At 36.6% G+C, this 16,360-nt stretch overlaps 1 protein-coding gene across 1 annotated transcript in view; it reads left to right on the top strand.

Moving 5' to 3' along the window:
* VXN (vexin) overlaps positions 1 to 16,360 on the top strand; it is a 29,464-nt gene that overhangs the window by 10,679 nt on the left and 2,425 nt on the right. Inside the window, exons 3-5 of the mRNA XM_074208020.1 lie at positions 8,299 to 8,461; positions 11,317 to 11,378; positions 13,888 to 13,991. Of these exons, the coding sequence (XP_074064121.1) occupies positions 8,299 to 8,461; positions 11,317 to 11,378; positions 13,888 to 13,991 (329 nt within the window). The remainder of the gene's footprint in view (positions 1 to 8,298; positions 8,462 to 11,316; positions 11,379 to 13,887; positions 13,992 to 16,360) is intronic.

The raw sequence follows: 16,360 nt of genomic DNA, 5'->3' as shown, positions 1-16,360 counted from the left end.
ATATTTGGAAATAAATGCTCACTGGTGTGGGGTCAGCTGAGGTCATATAGTCAGACTATCATTTCTATAGAAGAAAGATCAAAACCAATACCAAATTAAAATAAAGAATAAAAATGGGAAGATACACTTAATGAATAAGACAACTCCAATCTAACAAAATATTACTCTAGCTGTTGATGCTACAAAATGGGAAATGAGTAAAAGAATAAGCATCAATACTCATTATCATCATTTCCTAAGGAAATTTAACTCATAAATTAATCAACACAACAGGGAGACCAAAAATCCCTAAAAACTGCCTCACTCAGAAAAACTTGATCTTCTTGAGGGAAAGAAAAATATGATAGCCAAGTGCAACACTGGTTTAAAATATGACAATAAATTGTGAATAGATAACAGAATTTCAGAGTGCATAAACATGGAAGTTATACAACTTCCAGTTACATTAATGTCAACTCCTTAAGAGCAAGGACCATGTTTTTGTGTCTTAGGACTTAAAATAGGACATGTTATCTCAGGACTTAAAATAGGACATGATGCATAGTAAGCACTTAATAAATACTTCATGACTGAATGAAGAAGGAATAGGCAAGTTTTCTCAAATGATATTCCATAGCAAACCACACCTTTACAGTTGAAAGACTGGTTGAAAAGTGAAGAGGCTACAAAATACAATTGTTATTGACTTTACAAACCTATCTCCACTGATTCACTGTAGTAAAATGATGCTTTCAAGGTTCTCCTCTAAAAAAAGATGTCTCTTGAGAATATGGTTTTTTTTTGGTTTTTTTTTTTTTTAGGTTTTTGCAAGGCACATGGGGTTAAGTGGCTTGCCCAAGGCCACACAGTTAGGTAATTATTGAGTGTCTGAGATTGAATTTGAACCCAGGTACTCCTGACTCCAGGACCAGTGCTTTATCCACTGCGCCACCTAGCCACCCTCTTGGGAATATGTTAACATAAAATTAAGATTCCCTATGTGATAGAACAACAGAGACAACGTTGTCAACATTGTGACTCTAGAATTATTAATACCAATTGAGGCATAAAATATGTAGGCTTGCCAAAGGTGCTTGCCCTGGTCATGGAGGACATGCAGCATTGAATCCAAATAGAAGAGAAATTCCCCATAATTGGTAAAGTCATTCAGTTGTTCTTATTTGAAAATGACTTTAAGCTGATTGTTTCAAGTTCCAGAGCACTTCAAAACTTCCTAAATGAGATCTATAATCCAGTCAAATGATTACAGAACACCTTGGGATATAAATTGGATGGACAACCCATAGAACACAAAACTTTACCTGTTTTGATCAAATGCTGTGTAAAGACAATGACTGAGCTTGTAATTAAACAAAAGGATAGCCCTGGAGAGATTGGACAAGGAAATAGGACAAGGGGGGAAAAATGACCTGGGCTCACCGATTTTAATAATTAATTATCAATATCAGGAAAAAATAATCATTTCTCTCATAGCCAACTATTAAGTCTCAAAGAAAGAAATAATTTAATGTTATCACTCCCTTTTAGATGGGGACTGTTTCATTTTATCTGTTACCCCAATACAATAACTTACACAAAGTAGGAGAATTTAAAATACTTCTCAATTGAATTGAGTTACAGTAAGGCTGGATCTCCAAGTCTATAGAACTGCAAACATTAATTTAATCCATTTTTCCTGTCTTCAGGCAAAGTCATGATTAAGCCATTCCAAACAGATGACACTCTATCCCTATTTTAAAGACTCCTTGAGAGATTCCAAAGCTAGTCACTAATATTTCATGTTGACTGACCCTTCTATTCAGAAACTCACTCTTAGGTCTGCTCTAAAATCTTCAAGCTGCCATGTAACCAGATACTTCTCTTTTATATGACAGGCTTTCCTGCCAGATATTTTCCCCTGCTCAGAATTTGCTTTCCACGTTTTCTCCTCTTCCCTTTTTTCATAACTCTCCCACTCAGGACTCATTCTGAGACCTGTGATTGCCAGCCACACTTTTTTCCAATCTTAATTCATAAGAACCAACATTTTATTCTCTACACATCCTCCTTATACACTTAGTTTCCAAGTCTGTCTTTGTTTTTTTTACTGACCTGCACCAAATGGAAACTGAGGAACCAAAAGATCCCTCCCCTAAAAATCCAAGCTGTCTTGCTATATTAGTCACTGGCATTTAGGTATTTGTCAAAAAATCTTTTTAGTTTCTATTCCCCTGTGTTCAGGCAGAAGACCATTTATTAACTCAAGTAACTTGCATATTAAAGAAGTGAGCCATCATCTCCCAGACTTCTTTTAGCTGGTTTCCTTAGCCCCTAGCTTCCTCCCTTCCCTGACTGCTAAGAAAGATCAGGGTGGCTGTTGTCAGGTTTGAAGCCTGAAGGCCAGCAGCAGAACAAGCTGTACTGTTGAAACTAGAAAATAAACCAGCCTTTCAGGAGCAAATAGCCACACAATCAGACCTTTCAGTGGTCCATTTCCTGGTGTGGGTTTAATGTACTCTACTGTGGGGGCCCCATGGAATAGCCCCAAGATATTGTATGGCTTTGAGAACCAGAGCACCATAGTTAGGTTAAGGTGTTTGGGTCAGAGAGGAGAAAAAGGAAAGGAAGGTGAGGATCATAGTGATGTGCTTGTCCACTCTCCTTTTCCTAAAATACAGACAGGAAATCTTTATTCTTTCTAAATATCTGCCTTTCTTTTAGCATCCCTAGATACACAGATTTAATTTTACAAGGAGAAAAAAATAGCAGATAACCCGAAAGAGCAATCAGGCTCATTCTCTGGCTTGGCAAACTTCATGTATGACACTGCTTGGCTTCAGATTAAAGCAAATTCCCTAGTAAGGCAGTGACCAATCTCTCCCTACTTGCCCTAGTCTACCATGGCTGAAAAAAAAAAATTTTTTTTTCTGATGTCAAAGGATTAGATTTGGCTCCAGGATCACTTGAGAAATGCATCAAAAGGAATGCTGAGAAAGCTAAAGAATATTTGAAAAGAACAAAAATCCAGAAAGTCTGAGTGCCAGACCTAACTCCATTAGTTCACAAAAACGGGCACAGTCTTCAAGCAGCTTCTATGAGTGACAATAGCAGACAGCTTCTGAAAAACTGAAGTCTGAATACCATCTCAGACATTTACTGGCAAGTTCCTTAAGGTTCTTCAGTTTCACTTTGCTCACCCAAAATAGGGATAATAAAATAAAACCCTACTTCACAGGGTTTTTGTGAGGACCACATGAAATAATAAATGTAAACTTGTAAACTTTGAAGTGATATATAACTGTTAGATTATGCTAATTTCTCTTGATTCCAAGTCCAATGTTCTTTTAATTACCTAACTACACTGGGGGGGAATTAAGCCAGCTCACAGTTCGCCAAGGATTTTACTAGATGTTTTTACATCTATTATCTTATTTGAATCTCAAAACAGCATGTGATTTAGATGGCGATAGTACTATGATAGTTGAAATAAAATGAGGGTTGAAGGCATTAAGCAATTTATCTAAGGTCACACAGCTAGTAAACAATGGGTCTGTCTCAATTTTTCCATCTGCAAAATGGGTTAGGGTTAATAAACTTACTTTTAACTGAATAAAAGTTATTGAGTTTCTATCTCCTACCTACCTGTTTATAAGGGGGTTCCTGTTCCTTTGGCACATGGTTAAGCTAAAGGAGTTTATTGACTTCCTTGAAATTTTGTTTCAAATGCTCAGTACCTATTATGTATCTCTTTGCACCTTGGCTTTAATACTGCCTTTAACCATAACAAGTTCTAATAAACTGGGCTAGATCTGGCAGAGAAAAGTTGTGTGATACAAGTCCCTTAAGCATGACTAATGGGAAAGAGGAAGGGTTGAGAGAAAAGGGGCTTTGCAGGGTTCTGAGCTGAGAATGCTGTGCACAGGACCACCCACTGCAGAGGCTTGCAGTCACAAAATGAGCAATTTATCTCAGAGAGTGGATTAGTGGTGCCACTCAACCTGGATTAAGGTCTGACATTTCTCTGGTTCACTGTAGAATTCTATGAACATTGGACTTTCTATTACATCCAGGAAAGAAAAACGACTTTCTTCTAATGCAAATAGTGAAATCCAAATGCTCTAAATAGCTGGATTCGAGTCAGAAACCTACGCTGGACCATGGCATGGCTCATTTCTTGACCTAGATAAACCAAACTAACTATAAATCAGCTCCCTAAATAATGACATATTGATGGCAGAAATTGACCAAAGAGATCACAAATGCAGAAATAGATTCTGTTCCATTTTACTCTATGAGTAAGTCTGGATCTCCAAAGATTTGGAGCTCCTCTCAGATTTAACAAACACAGAAGAGATGAAAAATAAAAAGTACTTACTGTGTTACTGTCTTCAGGGGAAGTTAATCATATACCATGCTCTAACATGCTGAGAATTGACTTGTTCCCTGACATAAAATCAAGTTAAACTTGGTCTCATTCACTTCATTAAGTAGATTCTCTAAAATAATACAGAAGAGAAAGAAGACAGCTGTGGCTACAAGGGAGATTCTTTTTATTCTTTTTAATTTATGGAATAAAACAAACATTTCAACATAGTATAATAAAAATGATTGCACATGAAATTGCAAATCTATTATATACAACTTGCTCTTCCTCTTTTTTTAAGTTTTTAAGTTTTTTTCTGCAAGGCAATGGGGGTTAAGTGACTTGCCCAAGGTCACACAGCTAGTCCTCCGGACTCCAGGGCTGGTGCTCTGTTCACTTCGCCACCTAGCTACCCCCTTGCTATTCCTTTTAAATATATAATAATATATGATAAAGATAATATATATAATATACAATAAAGATAATGTGCAAATTCTTTTTTTCTTTTATTCTTTTCTGCCCCCCGCCCTAGAGATAACCATCATTAGACATAAAAATCATTCTATACATATTCCTGAGTTCTTCTTCTAGATGCAGATAATGTCTTCCTTCATATATCCTTTGTAGTTAATTTGAATATTTATAATAGTTAAAATGACAGTGGAGTGAATATTGTCAAGATACTTCAAACTAGAACATAGAAAGGAGTAATAAATATGTAAATATTATTTCAGAGTGAATAAATGATTTATGATGTGTGATGGTCCTATACCAGTTTGTTCTGATAAAATCCCATTCAGAGTATGTGTTCTTTTCTGGGCACCACATAATGGGAGTGGCATTAGCTTTCTAGAATGCACCCACAGGAAGAATCACAGAATTAGAGAGTTGGAAGAGAATCCAGCATCCATTTGGTCCAATTCATACTTGAAAGTAAGCTCTACCATAACATCTCCAACAAGCTGTTTTCCAAGCTCTGCTTGAAGATCTCTAAAGAAGAGAGATCCATCACCTCTTGAGACAAACAATTCTGTTTTTGAACATCTGTAATTGTTAGTAAGTTTTCCCCAAAATCCAGCCTAAATTGGCCTTCTTGTAACTTCCAACTATTGTTTCTTCTTCTGACCTCTTGGGCCAAAGAGAACAAGTTTTCTCTTTACTTCCCGAGACAGCTATTCAAATATAAGAATACAGATACCAGGTCCATTCCTGACCCACCTTAGTCTTCTTTCACCAAGCTAAACATGTCCAGTTTTTCCAACTGATCTTCAAATGTCATGAACTTAAGGCTCTTCCAGTTCTAATCAATGTCCTGCTTAAAATATAGCTCTCTAAACTATTATAGGAAGCTATATACCTTGGACTGCACTAGCTTTTTTGACTCCTACATTACTCTGATCAATTCCTATTGAGCTTATAGTCCACTAAAATCCTGATCTTTTTTCAAGTCAACTTTTGTCTATTCATACCTTCCTTATAATTGTGGAGGTGATTTTTTAGTACCAATGTTTAAGAATTTCCATTTAACCCTCTTGGATTCCATTGTATTAGATCCAGTCCAATACCCTAGTTTTTTTCTGAGTCTTTTGAATTCTATTTCTGTCATCCACAATTAGCTATCTTTGTGCCACTTGCAAATTTGATGAACATACTATCTATGTCTTTATCCAAGCCACTGATAAAAATGATTCCTTAAGATACTCCATTCAAAATCTCCTGTCACATAGACACTGAAGTTTTAATAACTACTCTTTTATTCAACCAGTTTTGAATCCATCTGATTGTATTATTTGCTTAATATCTTTGCAAGAATAATATGGAATATTTTTTAAAGTTTTACTAAAATCTAAGCAAACTATAACCACAGCATTCCATTCATCTACTAATTTAGTAATCCTCCCTCCCCAAAATATGCATTAAGATTAAACTAACTTGACCTATTTTTTGTGAGCTTTTTCTTTTGCTTTTATTGCAAGCTTATTATATTAATTGGCATAACACTGAATACAAGCTTCATAAAATCAAAACAGTAAACAATATACCAAATGGATTTTTAGACAAAAAACTAACCACCAAGAGTACAAAAATTACACAGCAATACAAAGCACTAAAAAATATGAACTTTCAGGTCGGCTAGGTGGTGTAGTGGATAGAGCACCAGCCCTGGAGTCAGGAGTACCTGAGTTCAAATCCCGCCTCAGACATTTAATGATTGTCTAGCTGTATGACCTTGGGCAAGACACTTAACCCCATTTGCTGTGCAAAAACCTAAAAAACATATATATATATATAAACTTTCAAATGAAACAGTCAAAAATATCTGTAATTTCAGTTCTCTAGACTGTATTATTTCAGGTCTTTCATTTGTCACACAATGATGTTAAAGGCTTAGTTGTGATGTTTATTGTCCTCGAACTCTAAATCTATCTCATCTGAGAAATGGCTTTTCTTATGGAATGACCTGTTCTTAGCCTCTTTGTAATCACCCAGATTTCCTTTTCTAGATGTTCTCCAACCACTTCTTTAATGATCCTTTCAAGAATTTCCCTAGATATTGAAATCAAATTCATGGTCTATAGTTTGCAACTCTTTTCTTTTCTCTCTTTTGAAAATAAGGCTACTATCTGCCCTCCTGCAACTCTGTAGTGCCTCAGTAGATAGAGCACTGGGGTGTAAAAAGGAAGACTCATCTTTATGAGTTCAAATATGAGTTCAAATCAGACACTTTCTAGTTGGTTAAGTCACAACCAATTTGCCTTCCTTTCCTTTTCTGCAAAATGACCTGGAGAAGGAAATAGTAAACCACTCCAGTATCTTTGCCAAGAAAACTCCAAATAGACTCATGAAGAGTTGAACATGACTGAAGTAATTAAACAACAAATTTTATGGTATATTTCTTATTTTCCAAGATCTTTCATATACTACTAGCAATTATTCTGTGATCACATCTGCCAGTCCAATCAAGGATAAAAGATGTGGTTCATCTAAGCTATGTGACTTGAATCCATTAAAGTTATCTAGGCATTCTATTATCTCCTTACTTATCTTAGGTATCACTTCCCTGTAAATGATATTTTTCCCCCTGTCATTTCCAGAATAAAAGTCTTTTTTCTTTTCAGAAAAAAACACAGAAACTAAGACATCATTTAAGGTGAACCCTTATGGACTTAAATTCATGACATATGAGGATTATTCAAAGCATCTGAGGATATTCAAGATAGAGAAGAGATTTCAGAAAGGCCCGAGAGTTGTGTTGAAATAGTTGAAATAGTTGCAGTATGTAAGAGGGACTTCTTATCCTCAGAGTTCAAAACTAAGACCAGTGGATAGAATTTTCAGAAAGGCAGATTTCACTGTTAAAAATGAAAAAGAAGTAATGAGTTAGCTGTCACTAGACATCTTCAAGCAGAGGCTAGATGACTATTTGTCAGGGATGCATTTAGAAGTATCTATACATGAGGATTGGAACAGAAGATCATTGAGGTTTCTTCCAACTCTGAGATCCTGTGACTATTTTCAATCGACAACAAGGCAAAGGAAACATTTCCCCATTTAAAAAAAAAGTATTGAACTACTAGGCATTTTTAAGTCTCTTAGCTTTACCAGAGAATGTAGTTACATGGCTCAATGAATAAGAGCCTCAGATACTTACTAGCTGTGACCCTAGGCAAGTCACTTAGACTGTTTGCCTTAATCCATGCAGGAGGAAATGGCAAATTGCTCCAGCACCTTTACCAAGAAAAACTCCTGGACAGTATGGTCCACAGTATCACAAAGAATTAAATACCACTGAACAAGCTTTAACCAGATTTAGGAAAAAAGACAAAACTTCTTATCAATAAAAAAAAATTTAATTAGAGCATAAAGACTTCCCTATTGTGGTCGGAGGTATGTAAAGAGATGACCACAACTTTTTAGTGGAGTATGAACAAGTCAGTTCTTTTTCTCCCCTGTAGGTGGTAGCAGTGACTGATTATCATATCCATGGGCCTCTGGAGCTTCTGCCCCACCGGAATGATCGACTTCAGGTCCTTTGCAGAGAAGGGGAAGAAAGGAGATTTGGCCGTCTCCAGAATGGGCAACAAGGACAAATTCTGACTAAAAACACAGTCAGACATGGTAAGTAAGCATTGTTACATCTCTGGGAGTCTGAATCTAAGTGGAACTGTTTTCATAGTCTACATAGGGGTTGAGTCCTGAGCATCTGCCTATAAGGCAACAAGGATTGGGAATCTGACCTAGATCATCCCAGTAATTCAAATCTTGGCACAGTTTAGGGAAGTCCGCTTATCTTTCTGTTTTTGAGCACTGGAGGTATCAAATTCCCTAAGATCCTCACTCTGATAGATACCAACTTTCCCATATGTAAAGAAAGGAAAAGAGAGAAAGAGATATGCTTGCCTAAAGAGGATTATCCTAGCCAACAGATTCTTTCCTATTTCCCTCCAAAAGATGACTCATCTATAAATGAGTCCAAGTCTTCAGTTCTCCCAACAAGGAGAAAGACCAGGTCGATCCAAATATAAATTAGATGGAGTTTTACAGGCACTCAGATCTAAGCATCCTTTCTTTTACTGAACTAAAGGGGAAAACTCCTGAATTTTAAGTTTTATCCAGGATGAAAGGAAGGGCTTACTTGTCTTTCTTGAATCAGTAAAGACTTTCTTGGATTCCTAAAAATGGCAACTGACTTCATTCAGTAATACTTCATCTGCCCCAGCTAAGCTATCTGGCATGAAGTATAATGGAATATAGATTTATAGGCAGAAGACCTAGGTTTGAGTTCTGGCTCTGCTTTTGTCTCAGTTTCCTAATCTGGAAAAGGAGGTGTGGATTAACCATTAGGATCCCTCAAAAGTTTAGAGTCTAAAACCTATGATCCTGTGACCTACTTTACTAAGATGTTAAGAGAATATGTGGGAAGCACTTAGAAGTTTGATATAAAAGGAATACCACATTCAACAAACTTTTATTAGATCCCTGCAATGGGCAGGCTCTGGCAATTTATTGTTACTGAGTTATGTTTTAGTCGTATCTGACTCTCCATGACCCCATTTGGAGTTTTCTTGACAGAAATACTCAAGTGGTTTGCCATTTTTTTCTTTAGATCATTTTTCTGTTGAGGAAAATGAGGCAAACAAAATTTAATGATTTGCCCAGGGTCACACAGCTACTAAGTATCTGAGACCACTTTCAAACTCAGGAAGATGAATCATCTTGACTTCAGACCTAACACTCAATTCACTGTGCTCCCAGGCTCTGAGCATATAGACTTAAGGAAAAAAGGAAAAAAAGTCCTTGCCTCAATGAACTTAATAAACATTCATCATAAAAAATTTAATTTATCAAGTCATTAAATGAAAATGCATTTTAAAATTCTATCTTCTCTCTGGTATGATTTATGTTTCAAGCCAAGTAAAGAATAATTAGAAGATATCCAGAGCTAATATTATCACTCTTTTTTTTGACTAGTTCTACCATATCCCAAAAGGCAATAATTGGAAGAGGTGGTATTGAGAAATGGAAATCACAATGGAATATGCTAAGACAGTAGTTTTCAAATGTTTTGATCTTAGGATCCCTTTACACCCTTTTTTTTTTTTAGGTTTTTGTAAGGCAAATAGGGTTAAGTGGCTTGCCCAAGGCCACACAGCTAGGTAATTACTAAGTGTCTGAGACCGGATTTGAACCCAGGTACTACTGACTCCAGGGCCAGTGATTTATCCACTGCGCCACCTAGCCACCCTCCCTTTATACTCTTAAAGATTATTGAAGACTCCTCCCAAAATAGTTTTTATTTATGTGAGTTATATTTATAAATTTGGAAATTAAAATGTCTTAGTATTATTATGAAAATAATTTTGACCTCATGGACCCCCTAAAAGAGTCTCAATCCCTAGACTCACTTTGAGAATTACTGTTCTGGGGCGGCTAGGTAAAGCAGTGGATAATGCACCGGCCCTGGAGTCAGGAGTACCTGGGTTCAAATCCGGTCTCAGACACTTAATAATTACCTAGCTGTGTGGCCTTGGACAAGCCACTTAACCCCATTTGCCTTGCAAAAAACCTAAAAAAAAAAAAAAAAACTAAGGGAAGAGAAAAAACCTAAGAAAGAGAATTACTGTTCTAAAACATAATCATGCCTCATAATTACTAAGATTGTTTCAGAAGATAACATCTGTTTTGAAAAACATGGATCCTTTTCTTATAGTATGGTCTTTGATCTGAGGAGGCTTGATAAGTCAAGAAGTTGGGGACATCTATAAGATGAGGATTCATCTAACATACATATAGGATTCTAGTATTCCTCCTTCAAAGAAATAACTCTGACCCGTGTCCTTATTCAAAGAATATTATATAGAAACCCTCTGATCATTGATCCATTGATATCTTAGTAGTGAAATGTTACCTTGCTAGATATAATCAGGAATTGCCTGAATGATTACTTGTCAAAATATTATTGACTTGCTTTGATCAGGGATTCAATCAGACTACTTTCAGGGGTAATTATCCTACACTTTGCAGCTTTAAAGTACTATATAAAAATATGTTATTGATGTTGTCATCATAGTTGTTATTATTGGCCATCTCTGAGGTTCCTTTAGCTTTTCATTTTTGTGACACTATGATATACTTCAAAGGTTAGTAAGACTGAACCCTCTAACAGTTAGGAAATTTCCACTCTTCTAAAACAGATAAATTTTTATGATGGGAATTGGGGTAAGGTCTAAATTATAGGAAATAGGATAAGGGGTGATTCTTTTTTCCTTTCTCCATCAAAATAGTGCAAAGAGAGAAGGCTATTTCACCTGACCTTCAAAAGAGTTTCTATTTGCCTTCTGATTTCAGCACCTAGCACAAAATCCTCAAGTCTTTCTATTGAGTATTGACTATGAGAATCATACAAAGAAACAATGGGAAGGAGGACTCATGGTACCAATGAATGATAATCCTATTTCTGATCTTCTCTGCAGTGGGAATTTCTGAACCCAAACCATTAATTTTGTGTGGAAATCGAGCATATGGAAAGTCTCTGGTAAGATATATTAAGATACCTATATCTGCTGTGCTTTGCCTGTGCCTGAACATATGATTCCTGAACAGGGACACTAAGTCTTCTTTGTTTTAGACCTGAGAAAGATAGAAAGGAATCTAGCTATTAAAAACTTCTCAAAAAAAGAAAAGAAAAAAAAAAGATTGCAGGGGTGGCTAGGTGGTGCAGTGGGTAGAGCACCAGCCCTGGAGTCAGGAGTACCTGAGTTCAAATTTGACCTCAGACACTTAATAATTACCTAGCTGTGTGGCCTTGGGCAAGCCATTTAACCCTGTTGCCTTGCAAAAATCTAAAAAAAAAACAAAAAACTTTTCTTCTTTTAAAACCATGTTGGTTTTGACTTACCATATAGTCTCTTTTGGCAAAGAGAGTTACATATCACTAACAACTCTCTTAAGAACTCAAGTTCTACTGCAACTGGTCTAATGCAGTAGGGAATATTTCCAAGTTAGTCACAAACAGACAAAGATGATGCTTTTGTTCCCTCTTCTATCACTATCTCATACTAGGTGGCCTGGAATGGGGAAGAGGGCCAGTCTTTCAGTTTGCCAGGTCAATAATTCAATCAACAAGCATCTATTCAATACTTACTATAAGTCATTCACTCAATCATTTTGAGAATTATCAGTTCCATTTGAAGGAATGATATGATTTTTCTAAGAAAACAAAAAAACACTGTCTAATAACTTAGGATAAGTATTCCTTTTTTTATTTTCTGCCAAGGATTGAATAAATTCTAAATCCCCTCTTTCATCTTTTAGACATTAATATCTCTTCTGCATCCAGCTGGCCTTGGAGTCTCCACTTTGCATTCAAATCCCTTCATAATCTAACCCCCTTTTACCTTTCCAATCTTCTTACTCTTTACTCTCCAACATATATGCTTTGATCAAGTGACACTGGCCTCCTGGGTGTTCCATTAGTGAGACACTACTTCTAGACTTTGGGCATTTTCTCTGGCTGTCTCCCATATCTGGAACACTCTCTTCTGTTCTCACTTCTGATTTCCTGGACTTTCCTTAACTTCTAACTAAAATCCCACCTTTTACAGGAAACTTTTCTCAACCCCTCTTAATCTAGTGCCTTTTCTCTCATTTCATTATTTCCTATTTATTCTGTATATAGCTTGCTTTGTATGTATTTATTTGCATGTTGTCTCCTCTTATTAAATTGTAAACTCCTTAAGGACAGAGTCTATCTTTTGCATATTTTTGTATCCCCATGTTTTGTATAGTACATGGAACAATTAATAAATATTGATAAACTGAAGTCAAACTTGCAGTTGAAGTGACATGAGCTGAGAGGCATGACCATAAAGCTACAAAGACTGTCAGAAATGTTTGAGGCAGAAGTGAACATCAGAGGTTTTCTAATCTAATTTTCTCATTTGATTAATAGAAAAACTGAGGCCCAGAGAAAGGAAATGAGCCAATAATGCAATATATCAGCAGCAGATTCTGAAACCTCCTCTTTAACTTTGCTCTCAACTTCCCAATTCCATCCCCTCTCCATCTCTGAAGGGGGAGGGGAGAGAGAGAGAGAGAGAGAGAGAGAGAGAGAGAGAGAGAGAGAAGAAAGAAAGAAAGAAAGAAAGAAAGAAAGAAAGAAAGAAAGAAAGGAAGGAAGGAAGGAAGGAAGGAAGGAAGGAAGGAAGGAAGGAAGGAAGGAAGAGAGAGAAAGAAAGGAAGACCTGGTAAGAAAGAAACAAGTCAATTCTTCAACCCTTTATTTCATTTAATCCTCATCAAGTATCTATCAGGTAGGATGGTTGAGTGTCTTTACTCCAAGTGGACAAATGAAGAGATTGCTGGGCCTAGAGTCAGGAAAATTCATCTTTCTGAATTCAGATCTGGACATTTACTAGCCATGTGTCCATGGGCAAGTAACCTAACCCTGTTTGCCTCAGGGTTTTCTCATTTGTAAAAAGAGCTGAAAAGGAATTGGCAAACCATTCTAGTATCTTTGCCAAGAAAACACCAAATAGAGGGTCATGAGGACAACAATAGCAACAAAAATGGAGATAATAATGCATGCCCTCCTTCTATCACAGAGTTTTCAGAAGCAAGTGCTTTGCAAACCCTTAGGTACATATGAATATGAGTTGTTATTGCTTCAAAACTTGGAGTCAGAGAAGCTATTATACCAGTTCAGACAAAAGGTAGTAAAGGCCTTGACCTGGTAAGCGTCATGGAATAGTGATGAAATACTAATCTAACAGTCTTTTTAAATGAAAAATCAATAGGACTTGATGATAAATTCAAATAAAGGGACTGAAGAAGGAAAAGTCAAAGATAACTCCAGGCACCAAAAACTCTCCTTTTGTTCTATGCTAGAAATTTCATTGAATGGTCACTTGTCCCTTTGCTACTTTCCTCTGCACTTTTTTTAATTCAATGTACAGTCTCCCATTAAATAAGTCAACCAATACTACTAGAAACACAGTATTTAGCCATATCTTGATATTTTCCTTCCATCTTTCCTCATGACACAGATATCCCAGACCTCACTACCAGTGCCCAGGATCACAGTGAAACAGCCTCCTGTCAATGAAATAGCAGCAGCAACAGAAGAAAATGATTGCACTCTGACAAAGGAGTAAGTTCTTTCAGTTTGAGGTTTCATGGCAAATGCCTGTCTGGAAGGAGGTAGAGGAGTAGTAGGTGGTCTAGGTCGAAGGTCATCCAGCTATTCAAAAAATCTTGCCCATCATAAATTACCTCCAAACAGGGCAATAAACTCCTGCTCTAGAGCAGGCACATCATTTAATTCTCCAGAACTGGGCTGAAGTACTTTTTCATGGAAATAACTCCATTAACTTGGGTGCTTCTTTCATATAGAGATATATGGTTCATTCCTTTGCCCTACCCTATCTCCAGATTCTATAAAAGCATAGAACCAATTAAAGAAAGAATCAGTAACCTAGAACAAAAGCTGGGGAGAACTCCCTTGCCCCTGTTCTGCTTCTTATATTTATAACTATTGTTCCTCCTCAATAAAGTCCCTATGAACTATGAAAATTTATCTTTTAGGGATATGTAGAAAGATAAATAGATAGATAGTAGGCTGCAATTATAAAAACAACTAGAGAGCTGACTTATCAAGTTGAAAAGCAATTTTATTAAGTGCTAAAAACAAAAGAAAATTTCTAACAACCTTGACATCAAGGAACTTACAATCTAATGGGAGAGATAACACATAAGTAACTGGTACAAACAAGATGTGCACAGGATAAACTGAAAAGAAGAAAGGTATAAGTGTGAAGGGAGACTGGGAAAGGCTTTTTGAAGATGAAATTTTAGCTGAGACTTGAAGGAAACCAGGAGGCAGAGATCAGGAAGAAAAGCATTCCAAAGTTGGGAGGTAAAAGCTTTGTACAAGTAACAGCAAGAAGGCCAGTGTCACTGGACCACAGAGTAGGTGGAGGAGAACAAAATGTAAGAAGACCGGAAGGATATTAGAGAACATAAAGGGTACTAAAAAGTCAGACAGAAGATTTTATTTTTCACACTGGAAATGATAAGGAGACACTGAAGTTTATTGACTTGGAGGGTATAAGGAGGAGGGAGGGATAATCTGGTGGGTCCTGCCTTTTAGTAAAATCACTGTGATTGTTGTTGTTATTCAACTGTTTTTCAGTCATATCATATTCTTTGTGACCCTGTCATTTCCTTCTCCAGCTCATTTTACAGATGAGGAACTGAGGCAAACAGAGTTAAGTGACTTGCCCAGGATCACACAGCTGGTAAGTGTCTGAGGCAAGATTCAAACTCAGGAAGATGAATCTTCCAGACTCCAGGTCTGGTGCTTTATCCATTGAGCTACCTACCTGCACTTGATAAGTGGAGAATGGATCAAATAGGGAAGAAATAAAGTCAGGGAGAACAGCTAAAAAGCTAAAGATAGGGGCTACCAAGGTAGATACATTATATTATCCTGTCCCTTTCATTATCTTATCAAGGGTAGAAGATGCTAAACAAAAGTCTTTAATTAAAATCAAGTTCATTCAAATCAAGTTAAAACGTTAGTATATGCTCAGTAATACCAATAAATACCAATAAACCCATTTACACACACTCTGTATTCCAGCCAAATTGAACAACCATCTACCACATTTGGGCTCTATTCCATCTCCAGTATCTATACATTCACATAGGCCATCTCCCATGTACTCCCTTCTCATCTTCCATCAGGACTCAACACCAAATCCTTCCCATTCACCCAGTTGTTATCATTTGCTCCCTTTACAAATTAGCAGAATATAATATGTATTATAAGATAAACATAACTACCCTTAGAAATTAAAACTTGGTCAGTCTTTCTATTTTCATTGTTAGTCTTTCTATTCCCAGGACTTTGCATAGACCCTTACACTATCAGGCAGTAAAAGATCTGTCAAAATGAATTATGTCTATGAAAGAGCACCTACCTGCAAAGAGTTTTCAATCTAGTTAAGGAATCAAGGGAAATACAGATACAACCATGAATCTAAATGTCAAAATGAGTGAGTCAGAAAATAAATGCTATACAAGAGTTAAAAAAAATTACTGGTGAGATCAGTGTGAACTAAGACTCCTTGGCCAACTAAAAGGATTTGTCAGAGAGACTTAAAAACAGACTTCAGACTTTAGCTAACACCTGGGGGTGAAGCCAAAAGCACCATAGCAGCCCAATCCCCAGTGTTATATTAAGAAACTTTCCCCAAGGTAAGGCACTGAGCTGCATATAACTTTGCATGCCAATAGTCATAGTTGATTCCTACTGGGAGACAAGCAAATAAATGAAAATCACTGCATTTGAAAACAGTCTAGACCAGAGTTCTAATACACATCCATTTCAATTAATTTCAAGACACCAGACACTTTCTCCCCCATAGGCTCCCCAGATAATTTTTAAAATCTTCACCTCTCAGAACAGGTATAGATAAGGAAGGAAAAGAATCCCTTCTCACTCAGTGAAATATGGGA

The sequence above is a fragment of the Macrotis lagotis genome, chromosome X (genome assembly GCF_037893015.1).
Source record: "Macrotis lagotis isolate mMagLag1 chromosome X, bilby.v1.9.chrom.fasta, whole genome shotgun sequence".
NCBI lineage: Eukaryota > Metazoa > Chordata > Mammalia > Peramelemorphia > Peramelidae > Macrotis > Macrotis lagotis.
The sequence above is the reverse complement of the archived record's forward strand: the minus strand, read 5'-3'. Positions and strand labels throughout refer to the sequence as shown.